At 45.6% G+C, this 25,427-nt stretch overlaps 1 protein-coding gene across 1 annotated transcript in view; it reads right to left on the bottom strand.

Moving 5' to 3' along the window:
• LOC144493944 (dynein axonemal heavy chain 8-like) overlaps positions 1-25,427 on the bottom strand; it is a 1,661,706-nt gene that overhangs the window by 1,472,583 nt on the left and 163,696 nt on the right. Inside the window, exon 13 of the mRNA XM_078213521.1 lies at positions 4,914-4,990. Within this exon, the coding sequence (XP_078069647.1) occupies positions 4,914-4,990 (77 nt within the window). The remainder of the gene's footprint in view (positions 1-4,913; positions 4,991-25,427) is intronic.

Below are 25,427 nucleotides of genomic sequence, written 5' to 3'. Positions count from 1 at the left end.
CCGCGCTATTAATAAGAGATAATATCAGGGTAGTACTGAGGGATGACATAGGCTCTGAGGAACAAAACGTGGAATCATTATGGGTAGAGATGAGGAATAGTAGAGGGAGAAAGACACTAGTAGGTGTGGTATATAGGCCCCCAAATAATAATGTTGAGGTAGGGAGGGCTATAAACAAGCAGATAAGGGATGCGTGTAAAAACGGAACGGCAATAATCATGGGGGACTTCAACATGCACATTGACTGGCAGACTCAAGTCGGTAAGGGTGGAATGGAGGAAGAGTTCTTAGAATGCTGTCGGGATAGTTTCCTTGAACAGCATGTTACGGAACCGACGAGGGAACGAGCTATTTTGGATCTGGTATTGTGTAACGAGGTAGGTAGAATTAAGGATCTTATTGTGAAGGACCCTCTTGGGTCTAGTGACCACAATATGGTCGAATTTCTGATTCAGATGGAAGAGGAGAAAGTTTGGTCCCAAACCAGTGTCCTCTGTTTGAACAGAGGGAAATATGATAGGATGAGGGATGAATTGGCTAAGGTAGACTGGGAGAGCAGGCTGGCAGGTAGGATAGCTGAGGAACAGTGGAGGATTTTTAAGGAGATCCTTTTCAGTTCTCAGCAAAAATATATTCCAGCAAAAAACAAGGATTGTAAGAAAAGGGAGAACCAGCCGTGGATAACGAAGGAAATAAAGGAGAGTATTAAAATAAAAACAGCTGCGTACAGAGTGGCCAAAAATAGTGGAGAAACAAGTGATTGGGAAAAATTTAAGAAACAACAAAGAGAGACTAAGAAAGCGATAAAGAAAGGAAGGATAGACTATGAAGCTAGGCTAGCAATTAATATAAAAAATGATAGTAAAAGTTTTTATAAATATATAAAAAGGAATAGAGTGGCTAGAGTGAATGTTGGACCCTTGGAGGACGAGAGGGGGGAGTTAATAGTGGGAAATGAGGATATGGCTGAGTCTTTAAATAAGTTTTTTGTGTCGGTCTTCACGGTGGAGGACACAAATAGTTTGCCAAATATTAACGATAGAGGGTTGGCAGCAGGAGAAATACTTAATACAATTAATGTTACCAGAGAGGCAGTGCTGGGTAGACTAATGGGACTGAAGGTGGATAAGTCCCCGGGTCCGGATGGAATGCATCCCAGGGTATTGAAAGAAATGTCAGAGGTAATAGTGGATGCGTTAGTGATTATTTATCAAAACTCGTTGCATTCTGGGGTAGTGCCGGTTGATTGGAAAACGGCTAATGTTACGCCGCTGTTTAAAAAAGGAAGGAGACAAAAGGCGGGTAACTATAGGCCGGTCAGCTTAACGTCTGTAGTAGGGAAAATGCTGGAATCCATTATTAAAGAGGAGATAGCAGGGCATCTGGATAGAAATGGTTCGATCAATCAGACGCAGCATGGATTCATGAGGGGAAAGTCGTGCTTGACGAACATGTTGGATTTTTATGAAGATGTGACTAGGGCGGTTGATGGAGGAGAACCGGTGGATGCGGTGTTTTTGGATTTCCAAAAGGCGTTTGATAAGGTGCCCCATAAAAGGCTGCTGAAGAAGATTAGGGCACACGGAGTTGGGGGTAGTGTGTTAAAGTGGATTGGGGACTGGCTATCCGATAGGAAGCAAAGAGTCGGAATAAATGGGTGTTTTTCCGGTTGGAGGAAGGTAACTAGTGGCGTGCCGCAGGGATCGGTACTCAGGCCGCAACTATTTACCATTTATATAGATGATCTGGAGGAGGGGACGGAGTGTAGGGTAACGAAGTTTGCAGACGACACAAAGATAAGTGGAAAAGTGAATCGTGTGGAGGACGGAGAAGATCTGCAGAGAGATTTGGACAGGCTGAGTGAGTGGGCGAGGATATGGCAAATGGAGTATAACGTTGAGAAATGCGAGGTTATACACTTTGGAGGAAATAATAACAAATGGGATTACTATCTCAATGGAAACAAATTAAAACATGCTACCGTGCAAAGGGACCTGGGGGTCCTTGTGCATGAGACGCAAAAGCCCAGTCTGCAGGTACAACAGGTGATCAAGAAGGCAAATGGGATGTTGGCCTATATTGCGAAGGGGATAGAATATAAAAGCAGGGATGTCTTGATGCACCTGTACAGGGCATTGGTGAGGCCGCAGCTGGAATACTGTGTGCAGTATTGGTCCCCTTATATGAGGAAGGATATATTGGCAGTGGAGGGAGTGCAGAGAAGGTTCACCAGGTTGATACCGGAGATGAGGGGTTTGGATTATGAGGAGAGGCTGAGGAGATTGGGTTTGTACTCGTTGGAGTTTAGAAGGATGAGGGGGGATCTTATGGAGACTTATAAGATAATGCGGGGGCTGGATAGGGTGGAGGCGGAGAGATTCTTTCCACTTAGTAAGGAAGTTAAAACTAGAGGACACAGCCTCAAAATAAAGGGGGGTCGGTTTAAGACAGAGTTGAGGAGGAACTTCTTCTCCCAGAGGGTGGTGAATCTCTGGAATTCTCTGCCCACTGAGGTGGTGGAGGCTACCTCGCTGAATATGTTTAAAGCGCCGATGGATGGATTCCTGATCGGTAAGGGAATTAAGGGTTATGGGGATCAGGCGGGTAAGTGGTACTGATCCACGTCAGATCAGCCATGATCTTATTGAATGGCGGGGCAGGCTCGAGGGGCTAGATGGCCTACTCCTGCTCCTATTTCTTATGTTCTTATGGAACTGAGCAAGAATTAAAACTAACTCTGGAACTTAGCTAGATTTAAGACCAACCTGGAACTGAACTAGATTTAAGACTAACCCTGGAACTGAGCTAGATTTAAGCCCAACACTGGAACTGAGCTAGATTTAAGACCAACACCGGAACTGTGCTAGACCCAAGAACCAAAGCCCTTACAACATTCATTCTTAAATCCACCTCAGCTCCAGGGCCAGCACTCAAATCCAGTCCAATAATGGCGCCCGCTTTCAAATTTAACTCAGTTCTCAAATCTAGCTCATCCCAACACCGGCTCCCAAATCCGGCTGATGAATCTGATTACAATTAGCCAATTGTGGTGCTTGTTCTTGAGATGTAGCTCAATTCCAGCATTGGCTCTTAATTGTGGCACAATTCTAGTGGTAGCCCATATATCTAACTCAGTTCTGGTGTGAGCTCTTAAATGTAGCTTAGTTCTGGCATTAACCTTTAATCTAGCCAATTCTAGTGTTCATTATTGAATCTAGCTCAATTCTGGCACTGGCTGTTAAATCTGGCTCAATTCTGACATTGGCTCAGCATGAACTCTTCCCTCCACCTTCACCCCATTTCCATTTATTTCATTGCATTCTGTTTCTTCTTTTCATCTCGTTCGTCAATTTTTATCATCCTTCTTTCTCTCTTCCATTTTTCCTCTTCTTAATTCCTGCTCTCCTTCTTCCCCACCGCCTCCCCCCCGTCCCCCCCCCCTCCCTCTTTCAAGGCCAACTGCATTCTGGTCTCTTAATGGACACTTTTAGCACCTCTCTCAGCCATATTTATCCTTATTTACATTCCCTTTGTCCTTTTACAGACTCCCCCGCCGCCCCCCCCATAGTATAAACCTTTCCCGATTCTCTCTGCCCTTAACTCTGACGAAGGGTCATCCACACTCGAAACTCGTTAGCTCTTTCTCTCTCCACAGATGCTGTCAGACCTGCTGAGATTTTCCAGCATTTTCTGTTTTTGTTTCAGATTCCAGCGTCGGCAGTATTTTGCTTTTATTCTTTAAATATGTCTACCACTCTCTATTCAATTCCCCTTGCAATAAATAATAACATTGCATTAGCTTGCTTCAACTGCATGCTAGCATTTTTTGTTTCAAGCACTTTTATTTATTCACAGGATGTGGGCATCACCGGTTGGGCTAGCATTTATCACCCATCCCTAACTGCCCAATTCGGTGGGCATTTCAGAGTTACATGTAGGTCTAGTAAGGATGAGTTTTTAACAATAATGTTTTCATGGTTAGCATTAGACTTTTAATTCCAAACTTTTATTGAATTCAAATTCTACCATCTGCTGGGATTTGAACCAAGGACTTCAGATCTTGCATTACGTCTCTGGATCACTAGTGCAGTGACAGTGACAATAACACTACACCACCACCACCTCCTCTAAGACAATCAGATCACTGCATATCTGTGTGTTAAACTAGCTTTCCTGTAGTTTCCTGCTTTCTGTCTCCCTCTCTTTTTGAATAAGGGCGTTACATTTACTATATTATACTTAAATCTAAGGGTATAGGAAAATGCTTACTTTTCCACGTTACTTTGTTTCCTGTTTAGGTAGAATAATGGTCTATTATTATAATTCTTAATTTTCGTTATAATTTACTTTCAGAAAATGCAGAAAGACATGTCAGGTGGGGTATTATGGCCTTGCTCATCCCAAGTCCGTAAAATCCTGCCCAAGGTCAACGGATTGTTCTGTGGTCCACCACTCACCTGCTGATTCCTGTGGCAGGCAGGGCGGTAGAATTCTGGCCACAGTTTAGATCCTGGGAATAACAGTTTGTGATGATGATAAACCTGACAAAATACCTCACCTAAAAATACCAAACAAATTGGCGGCCATTCAAAGCAGCTGTATGTTTTAACCACTGATGCATAAATTTATCATAACCAATTTCAAACATAAAATGCTTTTTTACAGATTAGGTCAAGAATTGTATTTCATGAATAACCTGTCTTACTATCACCTAATACTTACTATCCCGAGTTACAGGGAATATGGTCCACACAGCTAAAGTATCTTTTGTGTGTGTGAAAATATAGGAAAACATGACAGTATCTGCATCTCTGGGTCATGTAAAATTTAAAACATGCATGCTTGGAAATGGAAAACTAATCCTTTCCAAAATTTATTCGTGTCATTGCCAAAACATTTGGTTAAATACCTACCTGTTCAAAAGTTGTAAAGCATGTTGTGAAGAAATAATTTGAGTAAAGCAGCCATTCATGAAATCATTCAGTAAATTCTGAAATATTTGAACAGAAAAGAAACAACCAGTTAGAATTATATTCATTCCCTAAAAGCTTTATACGAAGTATTTTAAAGTTGCAACATAATGTGATGATTTAACTCAAAATATTTAGCTCTGACGAAGGGTCATGTAGACTCAAAGCGTTGGCTCTATTCTCTCCCCAACAATGCCGTCAGACCTGCTGAGATTTCCCAGCATTTTCTGTTTTTGTTTCAGATTCCAGCATCCACAGTATCTTGCTTTTATATAAGAATTAAATGAGGGTTATGCATGGCTTCAAAGATGACGCAAGATGGAGTTCTTCAGGTTCTTGGGACATTCGAATCAGTTTGGCGGCACAAAGCACCTACTTAAAAGGGATGGTTTGAGTTTCAACAGGACTGGGATTAATGTCCTCACAGGACTAAATTAATGGGTGGAAAAAGATACAGAAGTGCTGTAAAAACTCAATAGGCCTGGCAGCATCAGTGGTCCAAGATTCAGAGTTAATAGCCAGGATTTTCCATTCCTGATCGCATTGGGAAGGTTTGGCGTCAGAAACAGAAAATCTCATGAGAACAACCAAATTGTGTTTCATGTCAATGTGGGGCACTTGGCTATCAGTTTCTGCTCGGCTATTCTGCATCGTCTTGTGTCTTGAAGGCCGCCTTGGAGAACGCTTACCCGAAGATCAGAGGCTGAATGCCCTTGTCTACTGAAGTGTTCCCCGGTAGGAAGGGAACACGCCTGCCTGGTGATTGTCGAGCGATGTCCATTCATCCGTTGTCATAGCATCTGCATGGCTTCGCCAATGTAATGCCTTGGAACATCCTTTCCTGCAGCATATCAGGTAGACAACGTTGGCTGAGTCACAAGAGTATGTACTGTGCACCTGGTGGATGATAGCCAAGTTCTGCACACATGAGGACGGTCTCAACCGGGATCTTGGGTTCATGTCACACTACCTGTAACCCCCACGACTTGCCTGAGCTTGCAAAATCTTACTAACTGTTCTGGCTTAAGACAATTCACACCTCTTTAACCTGTGCTTAACCCTCTCTCCACTCACATTGTCTGTACCTGTAAAGACTTGATTACCTGTTAAGACTCGCATTCCACCGTTATCTTGTAATTGAGTCTGTGCCTATATATGCCCTGTTTGTGAACCCAACTCTCCACTCACCTGATGAAGGGCAGCGCTCCGAAAGCTCGTGCTACCAAATAAACCTGTTGGACTTTAACCTGGTGTTGTGAGACTTCTCACTGGCTAGGCAAGGTTCAGGAGGAGAAGCTGATCTTTTCTCAGTCTGAGATGCAGCAACCAAAAGTCTTAGTCAAACACTACAAAGGGCTGGTGGATAGTTACACATCTCAGATAATGAAGACTTGAATAGAGGCAGATGACTGCGATGTAAAACTGGTGAAGGCGGAGAAGGAGAACAAATTACTGGACAATGATGTGAATAAGGAAATTGAGCAGATGCAGAGTCAGATGCAAGAAAAGATGACTGATTTGAAGCCTGCTCCTGGGTTGTTGAAACTAACTAAACATAAACTGCAGGACTGCTGACAGCGACTCATCATCAATGAGAAGAAAGATGCAAATCAATCAGCAGTCTTATGTGATCTCAAGATTGAGGAGCAGAACTATTGTACTACTGCAGATAAAAGAAAAGGAGAAAAATGTGTAGTACAACTGTGCAATGAAATGGTACCATCATTCCAAATTAACTGCTGGGATAATAAATCTAAAGTTTAAATGTATTTATGAGTCATAAATAGGCTTCCATTAACACTGCAATGAAGTTACTGTGAAAAACCCCTATAAAGATCTATACAGCTTGCACAGACATGGATACCAAGAGAAACAGTACTGTTCATAGCTGATGATCTAGTAAATTAAGATGAGGTGGAAGTGTCAAATTTGTGTATTATCCCACTGGTTTTCTCAGTGGGATTTTCAAAATGAATTTCCCACACTCTATGCACTGCGTGAATCTCACGGAAAATCAGGGGCGGGTCCTATTCCCGCTGGAGAGGCCAACACCATTGTGCTGTGCATGTGCCAATCTGTCAGTGTCGAGATCAGCGCATGCACTGTAGACCCGCACTGCCGTCCTCCCGATCGCTGGTCAGCTCGATTGCTGGCCAGGCCTGCGACCCCACATCACTGGCCATGTGAACCCTCCTGCCCCGATTGCTGGCCTCCCAGGCTTGATCCCTCTTTCCCTGCCGCTGGAAGTTCCACTCTCCCCCCCCCCCCCCCCCACAGACCTGGCCCCCGGCAGGCTGACCACACAGCCCCCCCCCCCCGCCCCCCACCCCAATGGCCAGCCCTGATCGCTGACCAACCTCCCTCTGTCACCACCGAGTGCAGAGTGGCAGCCTCCACCCCGACCAATGTCCCCGCTACAGACCCTGCCCCATGAGGCTCTGCCCCCTTGGCACTGCACGACGCCTGGTGGGCGTGCCAAGATGCCCACCTGGACATTACCAGAGGCCCAGGCTGGCAGTGCCAAGCTGGAAATCCCCAGGGCACCTCCTCCCTATCCTGACCTCCTGGGGGGCCTCAAGGGCAGAGGGAGAGAGACTCTAGTGGGCCTGGAGACTTCAGCCTGGTTATTAAATGCAAATTCAAATTTAAATACATTAAACAGTTCTGTACCGATTTCTGACGCAGAAGGCTGATGGCGCCAGAAATTCAGCACCCAGAGACTTGCAGAAGCACCCAGAGACTAGCGGGAGCCCACTTACTAGCCTCCGCATAAGTCTCCAGGCCTTCTGCTTCTAAAGCAGTGCAATGGGCTGGGAGAATCACTGCAATGATTTTTGCAACAACATGACTGCCACAATGTCCGCTAAAACCATAATAACAACAAATTTTGACATCAAAGAAGCCAATCTGCTACATATCTTTGCCAAAGAATATGCAGAAAATGATGATGAAGATCCAGGACAAACAGAGGAATTTATAAACTACATTGGAACAGAAAGATTATCTTTACTTTCACAATTCGAAATTGTCCAATTTACTTCATCAATGTAGCTTCAAAGAATCATAGGAACATAGAATCCGTACAGTGCAAGAAGTCATTTGGCCCATCAAGTCTGCACCGACAACAATCCCACCCCGGCCCTTATCCCAGCATTTACCCTGTTAAACCCCCGATTTTATTTGATTTATTATTGTCACAAGTATTTGTATACAGCAAAAAGTATTGTTTCTTGCGCAGTATACAGACAAAGCATACCGTTCACAGAGAAGGAATGGAGAGAGTGCAGAATATAGTGTTACAATCATAGCTAGGGTGTAGAGAAAGATCAACTTAATGCGAGGTAGGTCCATTCAAAAATCTGATAACAGCAGGGAAGAAGCTGTTGAGTCGATTGGTACGTGTCCTCAGAGTTTTGTATCTTTTTCCCAACAGAAGAAGGTGGAAGAGAGCATGTCCGGGGTACATGGGATCCTTGATTATGCTGGCTGCTTTTCCAAGGCAGCAGGAAATGTAAACAGTGTCAATGGATGGACCGGACTTCGTTCACAACCCTTTGTAGTTTCTTGCAGTCTTGGATGGAGCAGGAGCCATACCAAGCTGTGATACATATAAGATGATTAGAGGTTTAGATAGGGTGGATAGTGATAGCCTTTTTCCTCTGATGGAGAAATCCAGCACGAGGGGGCATGGCTTTAAATTGAGGGGGGGTAGTTATAGAACCGATGTCAGGGGTAGGTTCTTTACCCAGAGGGTGGTGAGGGATTGGAATGCCCTGCCAGCATCAGTAGTAAATGCGCCTAGTTTGGGGGCGTTTAAGAGATCCGTAGATAGGTTCATGGACGAAAAGAAATTGGTTTAGGTTGGAGGGTCACAGTTTTTTTTTAACTGGTCGGTGCAACATCGTGGGCCGAAGGGCCTGTTCTGCGCTGTAATGTTCTATGTTCTATGTTCTATGTTCTATACAGCCAGAAAAGATGCTTTCTATGGTGCATCTGTGAAAGTTCGTGAGAGCCATAGTGGACATGCCGAATTTCCTTAGTCTCTTGAGAAAATAGAGGCGTTGGTGAGCTTTTGTAACTATAGTGTCAGCATGGGGGGACCAGGACAGGTTGTTGGTGATCTGGACACCTAGAAACTTGAAACTCTGAACCATTTTTACTTCATCCCCATTGATGTAGACAGGGGCATGTCCTCTACTACGCTTCCTAAAGTTGATGACTATCTTCTTCATTTTGTTGACATTGAGGGATGGATTATTGTCATTGCACCAGTTCCCCTATCTCTTTCCTGTACTCTGTCTCATCATTGTTGTGATTTGACCCACTATGATGGTGTCATCAGCAAATTTGAACATTGAATTGGAGGGGAATTTGGCCACACAGTCATAGGTGTATAAGGGGCTGAGGATACAGCCTTGTGGGGCACCAGTGTTAAGGATGATCATGGAGGAGGTGTTGTTGCCTATCCTTACTAACTGTGGTCTGTGAGTTCAGAATATCAGGATCCAGTCGCAGAGAGGAGCTGAGCCCCAGGCCATGGAGTTTGGAGATGAGTTTCATAGGAATAATGATGTTGAAGACTGAGCTGTAGCCGATAAATAGGAGTCTGACAAAGGTGTCTTTGTTATCTAGGTGTTCCAGGTTTGAGACTGTGGAGATGGCGTCTGCTGTGGACCTGTTGTGTGGAAGGCGAACTGTACTGGATCCAGGCAATCTGGGAGGCCAGAATTGATTTGTGCTATGACTAACCTTTCGGTCACCATTGCACATGTTAGAGCTACCGGACGATAGTCATTAAGGCACGCTGCTTGGCTTTTCTTTGGTACCGGGATGATAGTCATCTTCTTGAAGCAGGTAGGGACCTCAGATTGTTGTAAAGACAAGTTGAAGATGTCTGCGAATACTGCTGCCATCTGATCTGCACAGGATCTGAGTGCTCATCCAAGTACCCCATACGGGCCAGTCTCTTTCTGTAGATTGTCCTTTGAGAAGACTGCTCTGACAACTGCAATGGCGACCTTGGATACAGGTTCATTCGAGGCTTGCGGGGTGGAGGGTGTGCTCTCACTGATCCCCTGCTCAAAACGGGCATAGAATGGATTGAACTCATCAAAGAGGGGTGTGTTGGAGCTGGCGATTTTACATGCCTTCATCTTGTCGCCTGTTATGTCTTGCAGATCTTGCCATAGTCGGTTAGGGTCCATGTGGCTAGCCTGGGACTCTAGTTTGGTCCAGTACTGTCTTTAGGCATCTTTGCTGGATCTCCTTAGATTATATCTGGCTTTCTTGTATAGTAACAGTTTTAACAACACCAGGTTAAAGTCCAACAGGTTTATTTGGTAGCAAATACCATTAGCTTTCGGAGCGCTGCTCCTTCGTCAGATGGAGTGGAAACCTGCTCTCAGGTTTCCACTCCATCCATCACTCCATCTGACGAAGGAGCAGCGCTCCGAAAGCTAATGGTATTTGCTACCAAATAAACCTGTTGGACTTTAACCTGGTGTTGTTAAAACTGTTACTGTGTTTACCCCAGTCCAACACCGGCATCTCCACAGCATTTCTTGTACAGGTCAGGGTCACCTGACTTGATCGCCTCAGACTAGACTTCAGCAAGCAGTGAATATCCCTGTTCATCCATGGTTTCCAGATGGGAAACACGCGGATTTGCTTCTTTGACACACAGTCTTCTACACTCTTACTTATGAAGTCAGTTACTGTAGTGACGTACTCTTTCAGGCTGGTCGCAGAGTTTTTAAATACTGACCAGTCTGCTGACTCTAAGCAGTCCCGTAGGAGATCATCCGATTCCTCAGACCTAACACTAAGGGTCAATTTGGCATGGCCAATCAACCTAACCCACACATTTTTGAACTGTGGAAGGAAATCGGAGCACATGGAGTAAAGTCATGCAGACATGGGGAGAACGTGCAAACTCCACACAGACAGTCACCCAAATCCGGAATTGAATCCAGGTCCCCTGGCACTGTGAGGCAGCAGTGCTAACTACTGTGTTGCCGTGCCACCCTTGGGGATAGAAAAAAATATAAGAAGACTTTCTAACAGTTTCAAAATTGTGAATTGTGTTGTAATTGAAAATCCACTGGTGCAGGCCAAGGAGGCAGAAAAAGAAGAAAACCATAACCTGAAGCTAAAATTAGGAGACTCTGGAAAGAATTTTGAGTGTATCATTTTGCAACAAAAGCTGAATTTAGACTACCTCACAGAGGAAATACGGCCAGTTAACGAGAGCGGGGACAGGAATAAAGTGAACTTTCTGGATCGACCTAAACAAACACATGTGAAGTTGAGAAAGCATACAAAGGGGCAGGTTCTCTTTGACAAAGTCTGTGAGCAGTTCAACCTTCTGAAAGGATTGCTTTGGTTTGACATTCTGGGACTCTGAAAATCAAAAGAACTGGTTGGACTCAGCGAAGAAAAAGAAAGCAACTCTGAAGTGGTTTATGCCAGTTTGAATTCAATGTTAAGTTTTATTCTCCGGATCCTGCCCAACTCTCTGAGGACATCACCAGAATTACGTTTACAATTATAATAATGGAGTTAAAGAAGGACTGAAAACAGAAGGAGGTCTCTGAAAAGAAAGAGAAAGCAGTTGATCAAAAGCAGAGTGTTGAGAAAAGCAGGAGAGAACATGATTGCTGATGCTTTACCATGATGTATCACAGTAGTTAGCACTGCTGTTTCACAGTGCCAGGGACCCGGGTTCGATTCCCGGCTTGGGTCACTGTCTATGTGGAATTTGCACGTTCCCCTTGTGTTTGCGTGGGTTTCCTCCGGGTGCTCCGGTTTCCTCCCACAATTCAAAGATGTGCGGGTTAAGTTGATTGGCCATGATAAATTGACCCTAGTGTCAGGGGATTAGCGGGGTAAATATCTGGGGTCACAGGATGGGATTGTGGTCGGTGCAGACTTGATAGGCCAAATGGCCTCCTTCTGCATTGTAGGGATTCTATGATTCTATGAAATTGAAACAAAATTGAATGAGGAGAATTTGACAAATATGCCAGATATAAGGAAAACTCACAGTGTGTCATGTGAATATGCTTAAAAGATATTTTGATAGGGGAGGAAAACAGAAGCAGGATGTCTTACTGGTTATAACTCAGAGTGAAGAAGCAAATCCAGATGACTCTGAATTTGACAATCCTCCAGTTAAATTAGAATATGAGGAAGTTATCAAAAATTGGGATAAATTATCAAGTTACCTTCCAGAGGAACATCGAAATGACCTGACAGAGTTATTAAAATCACATGAACAAAAATGTGGGAATACAGTAGGAACATAGAAATATCGGAATTAGGAGCAAGAGTAGGCAATTCAGCCGTTCGATCCTACTCCGCCATTCTATATGATCATGGCTGATGACCATCTCATCCTAACTCCACTTCCCTGCCTTTTCTGCATAGCCCTTTATCCCGCTTTTGATCAAATACTTACCTGTTCCTTTCTTGAATCCATTGATTGATTCTGCATCCACTGCACTCTGGGGCAGTGAGTTCAATAGATTCACAACCCTCTATGAGCCTTCCCCCTCTTACTCTGCAACTATGACCTCTTGTCCTAGACTGTACTAGAAGGGGGGAACATTTGGCTATCATTTACTTTATCAATCCCGTTGAGTATTTTATATACCTCAATCAAATCCTCCCTCATTCTTCTGTACTCCAGCGAGTACAAGCCCAAGCTACTCAACTGCTCCTCATACGACAGGCCCTTCAAAACTGGAAGCAATCTAGTGAACCTCTTCTGAACCGCCTCCAGTGCCACTATATCCTTCCTCAAAGGTGGCCAAAATTGAACACAATACTCCAGTATGGTCTCACCAATGCCTTATACAATGTAACAACACTTCTCTACTTTTATACTCTAGACCCTTTGCAATAAATGCCAAGATTCCATTTGCCTTCCTTATAACATTCTGCACCTGCATACCCACTTTCTGAGACTCATGCACAAGAACACCCAGATCCCTCTGCACAGACGCCTTTTGAATCTGTTTCCCATTTAAATAGTAATTTTCCCTTTTATTTTTCTGGCCAAAATGGATAACCTCACATTTCATAGAATGATAGAATCCCTCCAGTGCAGAAGGAGCAATTCAGCCCACCAAGTCTGCACTGACAACAATCTCAACCAGGTCCTATCCTCATAACCCCACATATTTATCCGACTCATCCCTCTAACCTATGCATCCCGGGACACCAAGGGCAATTTAGCATGGCCAATCAACCAAACCCGCACAGCTTTGGACTGTGGGAGGAAATTGGAGCACCCAGAGGAAACCCACATACGGGGAGAATGTGCAAACTCCACACAGACAGCAACCCAAGCCGGGAATTTAACCCAGTTCCCAGGAGCTGTGAGGCAGCAGTGCTAATCATTGTGCCACCATGCCATCCTTATCCACATTAAACTCCATCTGCCAGATTCTGACCCATTCCCCGAGGCTGTCAATATCCATTTGTAAACTTTTAATCTCATCATCATTGATTTTTGGATTACTAATGATATCAAGCAATATGGGAATAATGCTCAAAAGTGACATGGGGTAGATGGGAAGCCATGATCTAATTGAATAAAGAATCAGGCATGAAGGGCCTCTTCTTGTTCCTACATTTATATGTTCCTTCCTTTGGCTAATTCTCTTACTCCTGCTGGGATATCCAACCACATCCCTGCTCTTCCACAAGTCTCTCTCTCTCTCTCTCTTTTCTTATCCTTTATTGATACAGGTGTCTCCAGCCAGGTCTGTGCTCTTATCGTGTTCCCCCCTCTTTCTTATCTTGTGCTGCTGGTGTTTCCAGCCAGGTCTGTGCTCTTCCCCGATACTCTCTCTCTCCTATTCACACTCTCTATTTCCTATTCTTTGCTGCTATTGGTGTCTCCAGCCAAGAAGTGATGGCCCAGACACCAGGGTTTGAAACCCACTATGGAAGATGGTGGAATTTGAATTCAATTGAAAAATATCTGGAATTAAGAGTCACCTGATGACTCCGAAGTCATTGTCGATTGTCAGAAAAACCCATTTGATTCATTCATGTCCTTTATAGAAGGAAATCAAATCTGCCATCCATACCTAGTCTGTTCCACATGAGGCTCCAAAGCCGGAGCAATGTGGTTGACTCTCAACTGCCCTCTGATCAAGGACAACTGGGGATGGGCAATAAATGCTGGCCAGCCAGCGATGCCATATCCCACTGACTGAATAAAAAGAATCACTGCTCTTTTTGTATTCTCTCTCATGCATCCTTTGTTACAGCTGTTTAATCCAGTCATGCTCTTCCCTTGTGCTCTCTCATTTTTATCTTTATAAAGAGTCAAGGCCACATTCAACCAAGTGTGGCATCAAGGAGCCCTAGTAGGGGGCAAACTCTCTGCTGGTTGGAACCATGCCTGGCACATAGGAAGATGGTTGTAGTTGTGGTTCTGGAGGGTCAGTCATCTCAGCTCCAGGTCATCTCTGCAGGAGTCCCTCAAGGTAGTGTCCTAGGTTCAACCATCTTCAGCTGCTTTATCAATGACCTTCCCTCCGTCATAAGGTCAGATGTTCAGCACCATTTGCAATACCTATATAGGCTTGGGCTGACAAGTGGCAAGTAACATTCGCACCACACAAATGCCAGGCAATAACCACCACCAATCAGAGACACTCTAACCACTGCCTCTTGACATTCAGTGCTGTTCCATCACCAAATCCCCCACTGTCAACATCCTTAGGATTACCATTGACCAGAAACTCAATTGGACTCATCACATAAACACACTAGCTACAAGAGCAGGTCAGAGGCTAGGAATACTGTGGCAAGTAACTCACCTCCTGACTCCCCAAAGCCTGTTCACCATCTACAAGACACAAGTCAGGAGTGTAATGGAATACTCCCCACTTGCCTATATGCGTGCAACTCCAACAACATTCAAGAAGTTTGACACTACCCAGAACAAAGCAGCCCACTTGATTGGCACCACATGCACAAACATCCACTCCCTGCACCACCGACACACAGGAGCAGCAGTGTGTACCATCTACAAGATGCACTGGTGCATTCACCAAAGATCCTGGCTGAATTCTCCCCAAAAAATTCTAAGTGCTTAATTCGCAGGAAAACTGGAGTAATTCGCGCTGGGTTTCTTAGACTAGAATCTCCCACACTCTGTGCAATGCAGAAGCCACCAGCGTGGGTATCATTCGATTTCAAGGGCAGGGGCCAATCCCCGCCCAAGGGGCTGAAAGCAGCGAGCTTCTATGCATGCGCAGTGGTCCTAAACTGTCAGCTTCCCAATCACTAGCCAGCCCCACGACCCCCACAATGCTGCCCCTCTAACCCTCCCCCATGGCCCGATCGTGCCCCCCCCAACCCACCCCGCCGTCCAGGACGGCCCCAATCTCCAACCCCTCCCCTCCACATCTCCCCCCCGTACAGCAGTCCTGACCCCTCCCAGGCAGTGCTGACCCCTCAGCAGACATCCCGCCTTCCCTGATCTCCAGCCCACCCCCACTATCCCACCTTAGCAGTCCCAAACCGCCCCCCTCCCTGATCTCCAGCCCACCCCCACTATTCCACCTTAGCAGTCCCAAACCTCCCCCCCCCCGGCCGCCCAACCCCCCTCCCCCCCACCACAGGTACTGCTGACCCCTCAGCAGGCAGATTCCCCCAGCCTAATCCGATCCCCAGCCTTCCCCTTCAGTGATGATCCCCACCCCCCCTGCAGTGCAGACCCCCTGGGAGGCAGAACCCCCCCGGCAGAATACACTCCACCTGACCTCCCCCCTCCCAGCCCCTCAGCCGACCCCCCCCCCCCAACACAGCCCATCCCAATCGCTGGCCTCCCTCCTATGCTGACAAATCCTTATGCAGAGTGGCACCCCCACTGATTGCCCCCTAGGCCCCGTCCCTACAAGGCACCGCCCATCCCTGGTAGGAAGTGCCAAGGTGCCCCTTGGGCAAAGGCACTTTGCCCCTTGGGCAGTGTCAGGGGGCACAGGCTGACACTGCCAGGGTGCCCATGCCCAGAGGGCACCACCCCCCCACCGCCCAACCCTCTAAGAGGCCCCGATTGCCCCCTTCACTCAAGTGGGGCCGTCCCAATAGTTCCTGGAAAGTGGGGACCTACTGTAATACCACTCTGGAGTGAAACACTCTGGCGTGGTGGGAGAGGCTAGCTGGCCCAGAGAATTCTGTCCCAGACCTGCTAATTACATTTAAATTATATTGAAAACAGATTTAAATAACTTACGTGGTCTTCCTGCCAGTTTCCAGTGCAGATGCGATGGCGCCAGAAATCTGGCACTGGAAGATGTGCGCGCGGCGGGGATGCATGCACGAATCCTGCGCATGCCCAGCCACGTGATTCTCCCACCCCACTAGAAAATTAATAGCACCTTTCAAACCCGTGACCACTTCCATCTTGAGCGACAAGGGCAGCAGATACATAGGACACCACAACCTGCAAGTTCCCCTCCAAGCCATTCGCCATCCTGATCTTAAACATATATCGCCATTCCTTCACAGTCACTGGGTCAAAATCTTGGAATTCCCTCCCTAACGGCAGTGTGAGCCAAGTCCTGTGGACTTCAGCAATTCAAGAATGCAGCTCACTGCCACCTCTCAAGTAGAGGCGTTAATGGGCTTCAGTGTCTGTGGCGTCATCAGCAAACTTGAAAATAAAGTTAGCGGGGAATTTGGTCATACAGTCATAGGTGTAAGAGTATAAAAGTGAGGATACAGCCTTGTGGGGGACCGGTGTTGTGGATAATCGTGGAGGAGGTGTTGTTGCCTATCCTTAATGATTGCGGTCTGAGGATTAAGAAGTCTAGGATCCAGTCGCAGAGGGAAGAGCCAAACACTTGGCCATGAGTTTCATAGGAACAATGGTGTTGAAGGCTGAGCTGTAGTCAATAAATAAGAGTCTGGTTTTGTTATCTAGGTGTTCCAGGGTTGAGTGTAGAGCCAGGAGAATGGCGTCTGCTGTGGACCTGCTGCAGCCATAGATGAACTGTTGTGGATCCAGGCAATCTGGGAAGCAGGAATTGATTCACACCATGACTAAGCTTTTGAGGCACTTCATAATGATGGATGTCAAAGCCACCTGGTGATAGTCATTAAGGCACGCTGCTTGGCTTTTCTTTGGTACAGGGATGATGGCCATCTTCTTGAAGCAGATAGAGACCTCAGATTGGTGTAAAGAGAGATTTAAGGTATCTGCAAATACCCCCACCAGCTGGTCTGCGCAGGATCCGGGTGCTTGTCCGGGTACTCCATCCGGGCTAGTCGCTTTCCGTGGGTTGACCTTCGAGAAGGCTGAACTGATATCTGCAATGGTGACCTCGGATACCTCAGTTCAGCTGAGGCTTCCAAGGTGGAAGGCGTGCTCTTGCTGACCTCTTGCGCAAAGCAGGCATAGAATACGTTGAGCTCATCAGGGTGGGGTGCATTGGTGCCGGTGATTTTATATGCATTCATCTTGTAGCCTGTTGTGGACTATAGGAAAGTTAATGCAGTTACAAAATCAGACTCATATCCTATTCCCCAGTTGGAGGACTGCATTGAGAACGTGGGACAAGCAACTTTTATCTCCAAACTTGATTTACTCAAAGGTTTCTGAAAGGTATCTTTGTCTGAAAGGGCGAAGGAGATTTCAGCTTTTGTAACACCAAATGGTTTGTACCAGTTCAAAGTTATGCCATGTGGAATGAAAAATGCCCCAGCCACATTATAAAGATTAACCAACAAGATAATTTCAGGATTACACAATGGTGCGGTGCACATAGACGACCTGGTAACCTTTAGTCAGACATGGAAAGAACATTTGAAACACCTGGCGGAATTGTTAAATGAACTTCAGGAGGCTGGCTTGGTGGTAAATGTGGCTCAGAGTGAGTTTGGAAAAGTTCAAGTCACGTTCTCGGCCATACAATTGGATGTGGACAGATGGCCCAATGGGATGTGAAAACAAGAGTTATTGGGGAGTTCACAGTACCGTCAACAAGGAAAATAATTAGATTTCCAGCCATGAGTGGCAAATTTAAAGTTGCTCCACTGACTGACTTGCTGAAGAAGCGTAGTGAATTTCTGGGGACGGTGGAGTGTCAAAAGGCATTTGACGGCCTGAAGGCTGCGTTAACCACTGCCCCTGTGTTTGCCACACCAAATTATGCAGAACCATTCAAAACCTTTGATGTGAGTGATGTGGACATTGGTGCTGTGTTATTGCAAGAAGACGATGAAAGAACAGAGCAGCCTACTGGGTATTTTTCCAAAAAGCTGAATGATAATCATAAGAAATATTCAACTATTGAGAAAGAGATCTTGAGTTTGATGCTGGGTTTGCAACATTTTAACATCTATCTTGCCAGTAATTCATCTGAGATGATTGTGTAGACTGATCACAATTCATTGACATTTTTGGAGAAGTTTAAGAATAAAAATGCCAGACTGAACGTAGAACATAGAACATAGAACATTGCAGCGCAGTACAGGCCCTTCGGCCCTCGATGTTGCGCCGACCAGTGAAACCAATCTAAAGCCCCTCTAATCTACACTATTCCAATATCATCCATATGTTTATCCAATAACCATTTGAATGCTCTTAATGTTGACGAGTCCACGACTGCTGCAGGCAGGGCATTCCACGCCCTTACTACTCTCTGAGTAAAGAACCTACCTCTAACATCTGTCCTATATCTCTCACCCCTCAATTTAAAGCTATGTTCCCTCGTGTTAGCCATCACCATCCGAGGAAAAAGGCTCTCACTATCCACCCTATCTAATCCTCTGATCATTTTGTATGCCTCTATTAAGTCACCTCTTAACCTTCTTCTCTCTAACGAAAACAACCTCAAGTCCCTCAGCCTTTCCTCATACGATCTTCCCACCATACCAGGCAACATCCTGGTAAATCTCCTCTGCACCCTTTCCAACGCTTCCACATCTTTCCTATAATGCGGCGACCAGAACTGTACGCAATACTGCACCAGAGTTTTGTACAGTTGCAGCATGACCTCCTGGCTCCGAAACTCAATCGCTCTACCAATAAAAGCTAACACAGCGTACGCCTTCTTAACAACCCTATCAACCTGGGTGCCAACTTTCAGGGATCTATGCACATAGACACCCAGATCTCTCTGTTCATCCACACTACCAAATATCTTACCATTAGCCCAGTACTCTGTATTCCTCTTACTCCTTCCAAAGTGAATCACCTCACACTTTACCGCATTAAACTCCATTTGCCACCTCTCAGCCCAGCTCAAGCCACCTCTGATGGTTAGAGGCATGGACAGACGGTTCTGTGGGAGCGAACGAGAATCCAGGGTGGTAGCCTGCCTCCCTGGTGCCGGGGTACTGGATGTCTCCGAGAGGGTAGGAAGCATATTAAAAAAGGAAGGTAGTCAAACAGATGTAATTATACGCATTGGTGAAAATGATGTAGGTAGGAAGAGCAGGGGGGGTCATACGAGAGAAATTCAGGGAGATGGGTGCGAGGCTAAAAAGTAAGGCCTCCAGGGTAGCAATCTCTGGACTGCTCCCGGTGTCTAGTGCAAGTGAGGCTAGGAACAGGGAGATTCTACAGTTGAACGTATGGCTAAAGGATTGGTGCAAGAGGGAGGGTTTTAAATTCATAGAAAACTGGGAAGTCTTCAAGTCAGGATGGCAACTGTACAGAAAGGATGGGTTACACCTTAACTGGAAGGGAGCAAATATCCTGGCTGGGAGTTTTGCTAGAGTGTTTCGGCAGGATTTAAACTAGTGTGGCAGGGGGGTGGGGAACAAAACAGTAGGTCAGTAAGTACTGAGGCTGGGGTTGAGCTGGGGGCCAGGGCTAGGCTAGATAAGAAGAGGAGCACTCTGGAGGAGGATGACCTGAGTGAGCCTGGAGGTCTGGAGTGCATCTGCTTCAATGCGAGGAGCGTAACGGGTAAGACAGACGAACTTAGGGCCTTAATGCTTTCGCGGACTTTGGAGGTGGTTGCGGTGACGGAGACATGGTTAAAAGAAGGACAGGACTGGCAGCTGAATATTCCGGGGTATAAGTGTTTTAGGCGAGACAGAGGAGGGGCTAAAAAAGGTGGGGGAGTAGCGATATTAGTTAGGGAGCATATTACCGCGGTGCAGAGGGGTCATGTACTGAGTCACTGTGGGTGGAGCTCAGAAACAGGAAGGGTGCAGTCACTATGCTGTGGGTATACTACAGGCCACCCAACAGCCCACGGGAAGTGGAGGAAAGGATATGTCACGAGATTCTGGAGAGGTGCAGAAAAAATAGGGTTGTTGTAGTGGGGGACTTTAATTTCCCTGGTATAGACTGGAAAGTGCTTAGAGCTGGGGTTCCGGACGGGGAGGAATTTGTAAAATGCATACTGGAAGGTTCTTTGGAACAGTATGTAAATAGCCCAACTAGAGAGGGGGCTATACTGGACCTAGTTCTGGGAAATGAGCCCGGTCAGGTCGTCAAAGTTTCGGTAGGGGAACATGTGGCAAATAGTGATCACAACTCTGTTAACTTTAGGATAGTAATGGACAAGGATGAGTGCTGTCTTACGGGCAGCGTGCTAAATTGGGGGAAGGCGAACTGTAGCCGGATTAGGCAGGAATTGGTGAACGTTGATTGGGAGAGGATGTTCGAGAGTAAGTCCACGTCTGGAATGTGGGAGTCTTTTAAGGAACAATTGATAAGGCTGCAGGGTAGGCATGTGCCTGTAAAAAGGAAGGATAGGAAAGGTAGGATTCAAGAGCCGTGAATAACCAGGGAAATTGATGATCTGATTAAAATGAAAAGGGAGGCGTACGTTAAGTCCAGGCAACTGAAAACAGATGGAGCTCTGGAGGAATACAGAGAGAGTAGGAAAGAACTCAAACGGGGAGTTAGAAGGGCAAAAAGAGGTCACGAGATGTTCTTGGCAGGCAGGATTAAGGAGAATCCTAAGGCATTTTATTCACATGTTAGGAACAAAAGAGTTGTCAGGGAGAAAATTGGACCTCTCAGGGACAAAGGAGGGGAATTATGCTGAGAACTCAAGGGAATAGGGGAGATCCTAAATAAATACTTTGCATCGGTATTCACGAAGGAGAGGGACGTGTTAGCCGGGAGTGTCTCGGAGGGAGGTGTTGACCTGTTAGAGAAAATCTCCATTACAAGGGAGGAAGTGTTAGGTTTTTTAGGGAACATTAAAACTGACAAAGTCCCAGGGCCTGGTGGCATCTATCCTAGACTGCTCAGGGAGACGAGAGATGAAATTGCTGGGTCTCTGACGGAAATCTTTGTCGCTTCTTTGGACACAGGTGAGGTCCCTGAGGATTGGAAGATAGCGAATGTGGTCATGTTGGTTAAGAAGGGTAGCAGGGATAACCCGGTAAATTATAGGTCGGTGAGCTTGACGTCCGTGGTAGAGAAGTTGTTGGAGAGGATTCTTAGAGACGGGATGTATGTGCATTTAGAACGGAACAATCTCATTAGCGACAGACAGCATGGTTTTGTAAGAGGGAGGTCGTGCCTTACAAATTTGGTGGAGTTTTTTGAGGAAGTGACAAAAACGGTTGACGAAGGAAGGGCCATGGATGTCGTCTATATGGATTTCAGTAAGGCATTTGACAAAGTCCCACGTGGCAGGTTGGTTAAAAAGGTTAAGGCTCATGGGATACAAGGAGAAGTGGCTAGATGGGTGGAGAACTGGCTTGGCCATAGGAGACAGAGGGTAGTGGTCGAAGGGTCTTTTTCCGGCTGGAGGTCTGTGACCAGTGGTGTTCCGCAGGGCTCTGTACTGGGACCTCTGCTATTTGTGATATATATGATTTGGAAGAAGGTGTAACTGGTGTTATCAGCAAGTTTGCGGATGACACGAAGATGGCTGGACTTGTGGATAGCGATGAGCATTGTCGGGCAATACAGCAGGATATAGATAGGCTGGAAAATTGGGCGGAGAGGTGGCAGATGGAATTTAATCCAGATAAATGCGAAGTGATACATTTTGGAAGAAGTAATGTAGGGAGGAGTTGTATAATAAATGGCAGAGCCATCAAGAGTATAGAAACACAGAGGAACCTAGGTGTGCAAGTCCACAAATCCTTGAAGGTGGCAACACAGGTGGAGAAGGTGGTGAAGAAGGCATATGGTATGCTTGCCTTTATAGGACGGGGTATAGAGTATAAAAGCTGGAGTCTGATGATGCAGCTGTATAGAACGTTGGTTAGGCCACATTTGGAGAACTGCGTCCAGTTCTGGTCGCCACACTATCAGAAGGACGTGGAGGTGTTAGAGAGAGTGCAGAGAAGGTTTACCAGGATGTTGCCTGGTATGGAGGGTCTCAGCTACGAGAAGAGATTGTGTAAACTGGGGTTGTTCTCCCTGGAAAGACGGAGAATGAGGGGAGATCTAATAGAGGTGTACAAGATTATGAAGGGATAGATAGGGTGAACGGTGGGAAGCTTTTTCCCAGATCAGAAGTGACGATCACAAGGGGTCACGGGCTCAAGGTGAGAGGGGCGAAGTATAACTCAGATATTAGAGGGATGTTTTTTACACAGAGAGTGGTGGGGGCCTGGAATGCGCTGCCAAGTAGGGTGGTGGAGACAGACACGCTGACATCATTTAAGACTTAACTGGATAGTCACATGAGCAGCCTGGGAATGGAGGGATACAAACGATTGGTCTAGTTGGACCAAGGAGCGGCACAGGCTTGGAGGGCCGAAGGGCCTGTTTCCTGTGCTGTACTGTTCTTTGTTCTTTCTTTGCAGCTTATCTATGTCCCTCTGTAACCTGCCACTTCCCTCCGTACTGTCTACAACTCCACCGACTTTCGTGTCATCCGCAAATTTACTAATCCATCCTTCTACGCCCTCATCCAGGTCATTAATAAAAATGACAAACAGCAGTGGCCCCAAAACAGATCCTTGCAGTACACCACTAGTAACTGAACTCCAGGATGAATATTTCCCATCAATCACCACCCTCTGTTTTCTTACAGCTAGCCAATTGCTGATCCAAACCACTAAATCACCCTCAATCCCATGTGTCCGTATTTTCTACAAAAGCTTACCATGGGGAACCTTATCAAACGCTTTGCTGAAATCCATATACACCACATCAACCGCTTTACCCTCATCCACCTCTTTGGTCACCTTCTCAAAGAACTCAATAAGGTTTGTGAGGCATGACCTACCCTTCACAAAACCGTGCTGACTATCCCTAATCAAATTATTCCTTTCTCGGTGATTATAAATCCTATCTCTTATAATCCTTTCCAAAACTTTGCCCACAACAGAAGTAAGGCTCACCGGTCGATAGTTACCAGGGTTGTCCCTACTCCCCTTCTTGAACAAGAGGACAACATTTGCTATCCTCCAGGACTGCTTCGATGGAGTCTATTATTGCAGCCATTTAATTTAAAAATTAGCCATGTGGCAGGAAGAGAGAATGTGATCGCCGATGCTTTGTCATGAATGTCATAAAAGAAGGAGTGGTCGATGGTGGAAGACAAGGACTGAAATGCACTATATTACTGTTGTGTTTGCATGTGTTGATTTTGTAAAATGTATGTATATATTGTAGAGTACAGTAGTGTGAAACTTTGAATGTTGATGGTTCATTTTTTTACTGAAGGGGGGAGTTGTGATGCTACTGTGCCTTTAAAAAATGCAATTTAATCTTGTTTCTCTGCTTTTTTTTTGTATCGTTACCGTGATGTCTGTTGAACGCATATAATGGGCCTTTTTGTTTATTTTTAATCTGGGCCTAATGCACACTCCTGGGGTATTATAATCTTTTTGACTTGTTGATTGACGACTGTTTGGCAGGTCAGGAGCTTTGGACAGTTTATTTTTCTTCAAAGGGAAATCCAGTTACTTTCCATTTTAGTTAGAAGGTGTTTGGACTCCAGGCTGTCTACAGTGTTTTTGTCTCTCTCCCTGGTATGAGAAATTTTGCTGGCTATTTGGAAGCAGTCTTTCTTGCCTCTCTGGAGTGGAAATTTTGTTGTCAGTGGTTTGCTGGCTAAAAGCTAGAGGCCAGCAGTGGCTCTATCTCTACCTCGAGGTGTGCAGGGAGCCAGAGTTTCAATTCTCCATCCAAAGGAGTAATTCACATCAGGTGTTGCAAAGCTGCAAGATGCAGCATCACATGAGCATGCGTATTTTCTGTGCTATACCTGGGATGGGTGTATGTTTGTAAGAAGGTTTGTATGGTTGGAACAGTACATTGAGCTGTTAAGGTTTATAAATATCATGGTTGTTTTTTTTCTTATTTGCAATTGGTAAAAGTTGCTAATTTTCTTTCTATGTATAATCTGTATTCTTAAATAAACTTTGTTTGATAAAAGCTCCGTACTGGGTCATTTGAATTATACCTGGAGTGAAACATTTTGTGCTTATCAGTGCCAAAATTCAAAGTGCAAAACTTATGGTCGATGCTGACTTCATGAAACACTTTGGAGTTTCTGACCCTGGACTATAACATTTTTTTTAAGCTCCACAAAGGCTTGCAAAATTCTGCCTTTCCCTTTAGCTCGTCAAATGCCGATTCCCCCGCCCAATATTAGACATTCCTGTTTTCATAGTATTGAATGAGTAGTACTCACTTTCTTTCGACTCGTGGACAATAAAAAGTTAGAAACATAGAAAACTACAGCACAAAACAGATAAAGTAGACTTGCAGTGTATACTTCCGTTGGTGGAGCATTCTAGGATGAGAGGTCATAGTCTTAGGATAAGGGGTAGCAAATTTAAAACAGAGTTGAGGAGAAACTACTTCTCTCAAAGGGTTGTGAAACGATGGAATTTGCTACCCGAAAGTGCGGCGGATACTGGGACAGTGAGTAAATTTAAGGAGGAGTGAGACAGATTTTTAATTGTAATGGGTTGAAAGGTTATGGGAGAAGGCAGGGAAATGGGGATGAGGAGCATATCAGACATGATCAAATGGCGGAGTGGACATGATGGGCCAAATAGCCTAATTCTGCCCCTATATCTTATGAACTTATGAACTATTTTCCAGCATTTTCTCTTTTGGTTTCATAGAATCATAGAACCATAGAAACCCTACAGTGCAGAAGGAGGCCATTCGGCCCATCGAGTCTGCACCGACCACAATCCCACCCAGGCCCTACCCCTACATATTTTACCCGCTAATCCCACTAACCTACGCATCTCAGGACTCTAAGGGGCAATTTTTAACCTGGCCAATCAACCTAACCCGCACATCTTTGGACTGTGGGAGGAAACCGGAGCACCCGGAGGAAACCCACGCAGACACGAGGAGAATGTGCAAACTCCACACAGACAGTGACCCGAGCCGGGAATCGAACCCAGGACCCTGGAGCTGTGAAGCAGCAGTGCTAACCACTGTGCTACCGTGCCGCCCATTGGTACCGTTTCATTGGTATTGTACCTGGCTAAGAGATAGATATCTCACCACTGTATCTTGCTGTCATGGAGAAAGCAGGGTGG

Source organism: Mustelus asterias, chromosome 5 (assembly GCF_964213995.1).
Source record: "Mustelus asterias chromosome 5, sMusAst1.hap1.1, whole genome shotgun sequence".
In the NCBI taxonomy this organism is placed as follows: domain Eukaryota; kingdom Metazoa; phylum Chordata; class Chondrichthyes; order Carcharhiniformes; family Triakidae; genus Mustelus; species Mustelus asterias.
This window is presented reverse-complemented; position numbering and strand designations above follow the sequence as displayed.